This window comes from Cryptomeria japonica, chromosome 10, assembly GCF_030272615.1.
Source record: "Cryptomeria japonica chromosome 10, Sugi_1.0, whole genome shotgun sequence".
Classification (NCBI taxonomy): Eukaryota; Viridiplantae; Streptophyta; class Pinopsida; order Cupressales; family Cupressaceae; genus Cryptomeria; species Cryptomeria japonica.
In genome coordinates this window covers 418786292-418796379 of record NC_081414.1, presented here as the reverse complement: position 1 = coordinate 418796379, position 10088 = coordinate 418786292, and the positions used below count along the sequence as shown (strand labels likewise).

Here is a 10088-nt window from a genome sequence, read left to right as displayed (position 1 = left end):
ATGCGAGTATAGACTTGCTCTCAGATTTGTCTAAACAATACAAGTGACTAGACTACACCAAGACAAATGATTTAATCTATATGAACATAAGATTTACACTAAATGGATGCAAAATTAAGCTAAATGAATGAATAGTAAGCTAGATGAATTCAAACAATCATGATTAAACTAAGTATGCAAAAAGATAAACTAAGATACAATAATCTCAAAGAACAATATTTTCAACGACTCTAGAGCAAAAACTGCACAATAACAATAAATCTCTAAGGTGTTTTGAATGAAAGATGAAGGCTGAATTTATAGAGACTCAAAAGAGAGACCAACGATCAAGATCGATTAACAATGAGTGGCTGAGATTCCTCAAGAAAAAGCACAATTCAGGACAATTGAAATAATTAAGAGATCAGATTAAGTTAACCTTGAGATAGATTCCAATTATAGTTTGATTGAATGCATTCAGATTATAAGTTCGAGTTTGCATTTGAGATAAATTTAGTTGATTCCATGCACTTGAGATAAAAATAGGTGATTCCATGCACTTTGCTTTAATTTGCTGAAGATTTTTATTTAGAAAAAGCTTTTTCAATGCAATTGAACCTCTTTCCTCAAGAAAAGCTTTGAGTTTTAATTTTAGATAAAATGATTAATTCATTTTAATTATTTTTCTTATTTTTCAAGTTATCTCAATTTTAGAAAAAGAAATATCTTAAGTTTGATTTCTTCTCTCAATTTAATTTTTTTTCTTTTGTTTTCAATTTAACTCTTTCTTTTGTAGATTATTTCCTCTTTTTGTAATTAATCTCTTTTTGTAAATTAATTCCTCTTTTTTCTTTAAATTAATTCCTTTTTTTCATTAAATTAATTCCTTTTTTTTTATGATTTAAATGGAAAATTTATTTATTAATTAAATATGCTAGGATATTTAATTAAATAAATAGGATAATTGATTAAAATGATTTACTTGGAATGATTAATTAATCAATTAAATATTTATTTAATATAGAGTGATTTATTTGCCATGTAATATTAATGATTGAGGAATTAATTAATTGGGTGATCAAGGTTGATTTAATTGCCTTTGGTTAGGACCTTGGTGATGTTGTCGAGATTAGGGGCCCATGGTTTAGGTGACCATTTTTAGGGTATTACACAAACTTTAATGATATATAATAATAGAATTAAAACTTAACTAAGAGATAACAGAAAAAACACATCTGTATGATAAATTAGAAATTAATTTTAATAATAAATATGTTTTAATATAACTACGAGCAGAGAAATTTGGAAAACATGAATTAATCATTTGTACATAGCCTTGCATTTAGAACATCCTCCTGAACGATAAAATTTAGATATGGATTAAAATTGATCATAATAAAAGAAAAAGAACATTATAGCTTCGATCCTAAAGGAACAAATACTTGATTTAAAGGTAAGAGAATTGAAACAAAATAGCTCCATTTTTTGATATACAATTCATTAAGTTTAAATCTCTTGTTTAGCTTATTTACTACATTTTTTGTTTAATTGAAACTCAGCCAATGTGACAGGCTTAGTACATTTGATGTATTCATTAAGAAATCTCTCTCCAAGAAAATATCATAAAAATATTTGAGATCTCCAATGTCTTTTTTAACAATCTTCTAAACCTCCTTCTTGTCCTCATTTTTTTTACCATGAAATTTTTATTATAAAGAAAATCAAGTTATTTTAAATACCTCAAAGAACTGTGCAAATATATTACAAAGGCTAAGAAAATCTTGAAACAATTTCAATGGGTAGATATATAATCAACATGATGGTCTTTGGTAGCATGCTTTGACTAGGAACACTAGGATAAGTTATGGACACTCATCACAACATAATCTAAATGAATATTTTTCACGTGCTATAGTATTATGGATTGTTGAAGCATTTTAGAAACCTTCAAACAATTGTAATAGGTAATGTTGCAAAGCGAAAAAAAGCATGCAAATCATTTAAAATAAAATGTGTCAAATTTATAATATCATAGCATGTAACAATTAATTTTTTTATACAAAATGAAATCACTAAAAAGATTATAGAAGCTTTCAAGAAATTTCTAAATCAAGTTCTTTGCTAGCATTATTTGCTTGTACCAAAATGAGGCTATGGATTATTTAGTTATAGTGCACATGTCATAGGCAAACTAAGATTTTTCTTCCATTCTTGGTTCTCCATCAAACCTTTTGGTGGTGTTGTCAAGTTTTTGGCGGCATGATTTGCACCCTGAGAAGAATTGAAATGCTTAAAGGGTAGATGCAAATAAAAATAAAAATGATTGAAATGCTTAAAGGGTAGATGAAAACAAAAACAAAAATGACAACTCAATACTCTCCACTAAATATTTGGAAAAGATAGAAAAGAAAAGACATTAGACTTTTCCTATGCATTCAAATTGCATTCATTATGCACAGTGCTAACAAGATCATTAAAGTATATTTACAAATTCGTAAAAAGAAAAATTGTGTCCTATAAAATGAAGTTGAATTTGTACTGTTAGAAGCACATGGGATTTTTCTTGTATTATTTTAAATTCTAATTCAACAGACTGAAAATTTTCTAGATATTGAGCAGATTTCAAACTGATAAATAACTAATAAAAAAATAATTGAAACACTTAAAGGGTAGATGAAACAATCCATGGAAATAGGAAAAAGCGAACAACTAATCAAAAAATTGAAAGTTTTAGTCAACCAAAAGATTATGATAACATGAGGACTGATAGTTGAAGGAGGCATACCCAATTTTGGCAGGTCTCTGACATGTAGAGTAGAGAGAACAAACTTTTTGTAGAGAAAATGCAAAGGAAAAAACTTCACAAAACTCGAGATAATGATGTGCTTGAACTTAAAAGGAAAACTAGATTTAAAACAAATATACTTTAATGAAAACCTTACACTTTCGGCCTATGAATGGGCTTTGTCGGGTGAATCCGAGTATCGATAAATAGAAAAAGGAAGAGTGGTGTAAACCAGAGGAGGGATGGATAAAAATGAACTTTGATGGAGCTTCAAGGGGTAATCCGAGACCATCGGAAATTGGGTTTGTAGCTCGGGATTGGTAGGGAAATATATTGGCATTTGGCGCGAAACGCATTGACAATGCGGCAAATAATGTTGCGGAGGCAATGGCAACATATATGGCAATTCATTTTGCGAAGTTTTTGGGCTTTTCCAAAATCCATGTAGAAGGCGATTCACTAATCATTATAGATGCAATAATTGCAGGTGAATGTTACGCATGACATTTGAGCAAGATTATATTAGTGATAAGGGATGAGTTGGCAATAGTACAAAGCTTTCAGGTGGGTCATGTTTGGAGGTCAACGAATGATGTGGCTAACACCCTGTTGAAATGGGAGGTTGGGTTTTGATGAAATCAGAGTTGTACGTTTTGAAGATTTGCGTGCTGTAGTTTTTGAGGATTTTTAAGTTGGTGTTTGTTTTCATGATGAAGCATTGATGAAATGATAGGGGAAGCTAATGTGTGATGGGACATCGCATGTGCGAGGGACAATAAATTGGTGACCGATGGATATCATGTCAAGTAATTTCTGTTCTTCTTGCAACAATCTGAGGTGGTAGGTGGGCATGGAGGCGAATTTCCCTCTGGACATTGACAAACCGTAGGCTGCATTTTTTGGGTTCATTATGCCACTGCGAATGAAGCGACTTTTTTAAGGTGAAGGATGATGAGTTCATCCATATTTATGGAGTTGTTGTTTGGTGAAGTTTTTCTGGACGTGAGGCATAGATTTAGGTCGAACATGGATGTGATGACCACGGTGGTGGCCTGGGGTCTCGAATTGGGTGACTCTACAAAAAATGTCTTGTGGGTGGCGATGACAATTTTGGATGATGAATGGTTGGTGGCTCTAGACTCTGTTCTGGAATGGGATATTCCAGGTGCGGGGTTTGATGCGAGTGAGTGTTTTGCAGAACTGAGGATGGCGGACCTCCATGAACTTGTCCCTTTCATGAGATGGCCAACCGAGTTTAACAATTGAGCGGAGGGTGGAGGCAGTGATTGTGTGAGACTCATTGAAGAATCTCTTGTAATAGAGGATGGTTGTGGGTGGTGGCGTGGTGGTTCCAGTGGTAAATGCGGGTGGTGGGAATGCAAATAGGCAAAGGGGAAGGTGTCGTGGTAGGTGGGCTTGGGGCAACTAAATTGGTATGTTGCATTGGTGATGGTCGAGTGGTGCTTCTGGTTTTCAGCTCCCTGTGAATGCTAAAAATGTTTTTTGGTTTATTGGTCTAGTTAATGGTTTCCTCTGGATTCTGGTTGAAATTACGCAGTATATGTGTAGGGGTTTAAATTTTTTTGTATTTCATGATGATGATGTAGCTGGGTAGGGTTTGTACAATGGTTAATGAGGGTTAGGGTTTATGGAGTAAATTTGGTTATGTCTCCATTGTCGGTTTGTCTGTAAATGTATCTATGGTGTCCTATGGGAGAATGTCCCAATTTTGTTACCAACTCGGTGAAGATATATGGTATGGGGTTAGGGGTTGTAAATTGCCCTGGTTGGTGCAGACCATGGAATGTTTTGGCTGCAAACGTGGTGGTTAGGGCTAGATTTCTCATACGGGTCTCTGTTATTTTTCTCTTGTACAGAGTCCGAAAATAGCATGTACTTAAGGAATGTAGTCTTTTTGATAAATTATTAATAAAATAATATTTTACTGATAAAAAAAAGAAGAAAACCTTAGACACTTTGGGCTTGCCCATCTTGTGGAGCAAATGTGAAATGTTGAAACCTAGTGTTCATTTAAAAACATCAAGCAACTCTTCAAATTTTGTAGTTATAATTTGATATCGCTTGAAATGTTTTACCATCAATAACCCCTCAGATTTCTGCTTCCATGCGTTAGACTATTGCACTTCCTTCTCCATGCGTTTGTAACTGCGAGGAATGCCAAGCAGTTCTTTTTGTTTACATGGATGTGATGAGACTGTATAGGAATGCCTCTCGGTGTAAAATTTATTTAATTTAGTGTATGAAATAAAACATTGAATTACTTTTCATGTATTTAAGTGTGATGAATACATCAAATTATATGCTTCATATATATTTTAAACATGTCAAATTAAATGCTTTAGAGACCTTTTTGCATCCATATGTGAGTGTAATATGCTTCAGCATAATTATTAAATTTCAAACTAAAATACCATATTATTTATATCAATTTTTAGATTTAATTTACCATTTATTATCTCCAATCCTAATTAACTTTAAATAATTGTATAGCAAGTGATTGCATTTATTTAATTACTCTCTAATTAAGTATTTCTTTTCTTTACAAACTTTTAATTGATAATTTCTGATCCAGAGCTATCATCCCCTATCATCCCCTTCACATAACATTTACTTCTCCATAGGTGATCTAACTGATGAATTCCCGGGCTAAGAGCAAAAGATTTCCCGACTAGAAAACCTAAGTTGCACGCACAGTTTGAAATGACTTGGGGAAGTAGAATAGCAGGTATCATTAATTCTGAAATGGGGACAAGGAATTTGATGGCGTTGGTGAAGCAGAGGAGCTTGCTGCCTCCCCCGGTGCACATTCTTCCATGTTGCCATCGTTTCATGTCCTCAGGGGACGCCATTCAATCTGAGTCTCGACCTCAGGTAAATTGTGTTTTTTTTATCCTATGGCGTTTGTTAAAAGGCTTCGGTCATGCCCTCATTGCACAGATTTTGCAGAAGCAGAAGATAGCAAAGAAAGAATCGATTGGAGACGCCAAGATACGCATATTGGTGAAGTCATTTTCCCAAAAATATCTGAACCATCCGTGCTTCCAGAGTTACCGCAAGGTCGGACTGCCTCGAAGAAGAGTGCTTTATACGGTGCTTCGATCCCCTCATATCGATAAGAAGTCCAGAGAACAGTTTGAAACGCGGGTACACAAGCAACTGCTCGAAAAAGATGTAGATGTCAATGAAATGGCGAAAATGTTCTTCTGGTTTAAGCGCATGCATTTTTTTGGAGCTCAATATGAATTCATCTTTAATTACAAAACCCGACTCGATATGACTAGAGGTAAAGCTTTATGCATTTCTCTAATGGTTTTTTCTGTTAAAAAAAACTTGTAACAAGCTTAGAAGCAGTGCTGCTAAACTCATTGGGGACTTGAACCCGTGATCATCAATGGTTAAGACATTGGTGCTTACCAATTAAATGAATGTCAAGTGCATTATATATTAAGGAAAAACCACTTTGTGCTATTGCTAAAATTTGTCTGAACAAATTTTCGTGGGATGATTTTCAAGCGAATACTTCTAGGTGGCTCAGTATAAAGCTCAAAAGTCTCTTGTAAAAAAAAAATTCCCCAGCTCTACAATTGCCACAGGACTGCTCAGTTTTCCTCAAATTTATAGGCTTGTTTTTCTAGATGAATTAACCTGTTGATAGTCTGCTTCTACAAGTAGACAGAAATGTATAAGACACTTGATGGGCAGGAAGCTTGCCACCAGACTGACCAAATCAACACCTTATACAAGCTTGAACATTAAACTTGCTAGTGCTGAAATTCCTCGTTTAGCAGCTAAACCGTGTATATATATCTCTCTCACATAGTCCTTGAACCTGTAGCTTTCCTTGGGCACGTTACATAGAGTCCATTTCTTCAATTACACCCGTCTTTCAAGAGGCACAAAGAAGCCGAGCATTACTTAGTTATATGCTATTTTCAATCTGATTTGTTCTACCATGTTATCTCTGTCTTGGAGACTATATGGTAGAAAGTTGATGATGCTATTAGCTGCACTATTGTTGTTTGAATCTAAAGGTCTGGCGGACAACACCATACTAGATTTCTTCCAAGGATAGCTGGCTTTGAGCACTACTGCGACCTGTGATACACGTAATAATGCCATTTGCACTTAAAACACTTTTATCCTGGGGCTTCCTTATTTTGTTTTGTTTTCAAAGTTCTAGATTCTGGAGAAATCTAGAGGAAAGAGTAAAGGCTATTTCTAGGAGACTAGAAATCTAGAGGGCGATTCTTTGGGTGGGTCAACTCATAGTTGGTTATTCTAAAAATAACTGTAATTGCTTTCTAGAGTTAGGCCAAACACCAATGTTTTCTTTTTTCTAGGGAGTTTAATGTGTCACAGAATTTATATTCTGTGTTCTTGTTCCTTAAATTTTATTAGAGAAGTTTAGGTCATGTTCTTTAAGGGGAAACCTTCAACTTGGATTTGATGCCAGTATCAGGAAACTAACTTTCCATATTTGGAGAAGCATCCCCATAGAGATCAGAAGAACTGTCTCGCTTGGTCATTTATGTCCACGGGAGGGACATGTCTCTGGTATGAAAAGCAGGAGATTCTGCAAAATGACTTTTGACATCTCCAAGCATCTTCAAAGGCATCTTTTGAGGTCTCCCTACATCTCTTGTGCATCCTAAAATATTTTTTATTAAAAAATAAAATTTCCTCACCCTTTTTAACATTTAAAATTTTAAAATTATTTATAATCTGAAAGATTTTATAGTTATTTAGCATCTTAAAGTTTTTAGAATTTTACACTCAAACATAATATCATGTGAAGTTTTTGAACCTATAATTTTCTATTCAGGGTTTAGATCTAGTGCATACCCTTTTTTGGACCTTAGTGTGAATAATTCCATGAATAGTTTTGATATCCCTGAAAACCTAAAGAGAAATAATTGGGAGCATCTTGCCTTTTGAATTTGAAAAATTCATCACTAGGAATCCTCTTTGTATGGCAAAGGATCGTAGAACAGTCAGGTCCATGAGGTTATGTAGGGTATACAATGTCATCCTAGGAAGGCACGTGGCTACTGATTTGTCAACTAACATGAATGATCAACCACTAAAGCAGGGAAAGAGCTAACTATAGAGCATTTGTACATGATCTCCATTCCTAAGGATCCGCTCTAGATATGACCATCTGTATGCAATAAACTGTGCGCATTCGCTAATAGGTAAGAAAACAAGTGAAAGTCGCATCAAACAAGTCATGATGAGCTAGGTATGAAACCAAGCATTGGACTTGTCACAACACTTTTGTGTTGTAATGGCAATATTCTTTGGGAGTTTGAAAAGACCGACTTTGAGTCTCGAGTAACCTTAAATGGGTTGATTTGAGTAAGAGCAAAATATTCAATCAATTTGACACACATTAAAGCTTTAATATTGGTAAAAAATCATTTCCTATGCCCATGTCACACTGATAAATCCCCACAAGAAAGAATTGGTTAATGAAATGGAGTTAATATAAATTGTGGAAAAGTTTTTACAGCTGTTGATCTGAGTTTGATTGGATTTTCTCAGACCTTTCACTGTTGGGCTGTGGCACAGGAAGAAAGAGTCTTGTGTCGTGTTGGTTCCCAAATCAACAGATTGTAAAACCCTAAGAGTATACCAAATTCTATTATTAGGCTTCACAAGTGATTTGGCCAACGAACAAGAACCAGCCCAAGGGTTGGTGTCTTCTGCTCTTTAGGCTCTGCTATACCTTGGCGGGTGTAACTTTATCATCAATCAACCACTTACTTCTTCTGATGATAATTAAGTAGATTATGATCCTCATACAAATTAAGAGAAAACGAATGATATCTTCAATCATACAATCATTTCTTCAATCTATTTCATTCAGGCATGAGGATATTGAAATAGATAATTAAAATATAAAACTCCTTCTACTTCTACTACTAAAATGAAAAGAAAATGATTCGAAATTCAGTTGAAAGAAACCCTGAGAACAACTAAGACTGGTGCCTTTCCTGCAGGGCAACAGAGTCTAAGTAACGAGCATCTTCCTCCTGATCATAATTGAAACTGTTTGACACTTTATCTGTTTATGCCTTGCATAAACGTGCATAAATGTAATGTTATTAGGTTCTTAATAATCCAAATGATTCCTTCAAATTACTGTGCAGAAATCAAATGAATAAATCACACAAAACAAGGGAACTGCTTTGATATACTGATTTAAATAATAGAAAAGAAATTAATTTTGTTGAGACATGGACCAGCTAGGACTCGAACCTAGGACCTTCCACACGCTGCTGGAGTGCTCTACCACTGAGCTACTGGCCCCTCTTGGACCAGTCCATCGTCGGTCCAGGTGTGGCTTATTTCCAACACCAACACCCCCCCTTAAGCCACACCTCTCATGTGCTTGAGGCTCCTAGCCTGAACCTGGCTCTGATACCATGTTGAGACATGGACCAGCTAGGACTCGAACCTAGGACCTTCCACACGCTGCTGGAGTGCTCTACCACTGAGCTACTGGCCCCTCTTGGAACAGTCCATCGTCGGTCCGGGTGTGGCTTAACACCAACACCCCCCCTTAAGCCACACCTCTCATGTGCTTGAGGCTCCTAGCCTGGACCTGGCTCTGATACCATGTTGAGACATGGACCAGCTAGGACTCGAACCTAGGACCTTCCATACGCTGCTGGAGTGCTCTACCACTGAGCTACTGGCCCCTCTTGGACCAGTCCATCGTCGGTCCAGGTGTGGCTTATTTCCAACACCAACAAATTTGGAGACAACCACACAACATCTATCAAATTTTACCACACAAACAATTGAGATCAGAATAAGATTCTTGCAATTATATTATTTGTCACTGCAAAAAAGTGTTACAGTTTGTTGCATATGCTCCCAATGAGTCCTCCTTCAACCCCTTGAGCGGTCTTGGTTTCTCCCTTATATGCAAAATGGGAGAAGCGACAATCATCAAACCATTACAAAATGACTTTTCAGTTGTCCCATCCGAAAATGAAAAGACATGCCCTTTTCATTAAAGATAACAAAACATAATTGTATTTTTTCAAATGATTACAACTAAAACAAAGTTTTTAGAACAGGAAACAATTAAAACATAGGGAAAAGCCGGTGACCATGAGTACAACTCCTTGTCTTCATAATGCAAATAACAACCTGTGACCAATGGGTCTATCAAGGTTCTATTTAAAGTTGGAGTGGGCTCCATGTTCACCGGTTGTCACTTCATTGCATCATTCTTCTAAGAGCTTCAAGTGTTGACTTTCCCACTGATACACATCATAGTCATTGGGCCATTTAT

General features: G+C 35.5%; 1 protein-coding gene across 9 annotated transcripts in view; it reads left to right on the top strand.

Annotated features, from left to right (window-relative positions):
* The first annotated feature begins 5340 nt into the window (after positions 1 to 5340).
* LOC131034107 (small ribosomal subunit protein uS10m) overlaps positions 5341 to 10088 on the top strand; it is an 85720-nt gene continuing 80972 nt past the window's right edge. For 2 of the 9 annotated variants that reach the window (XM_059213245.1, XM_057965488.2), the window contains exons 1-2: positions 5342 to 5656; positions 5723 to 6068. In XM_059213245.1, coding sequence (XP_059069228.1) covers positions 5486 to 5656; positions 5723 to 6068 — 517 coding nt within the window. In that variant the 5' untranslated portion in view covers positions 5342 to 5485. Of the gene's footprint in view, positions 5657 to 5722; positions 6069 to 10088 lie in introns of all 9 variants that reach the window. The other 7 variants (XM_057965484.2, XM_057965490.2, XM_057965487.2 and 4 more) reach the window with 7 other exon arrangements.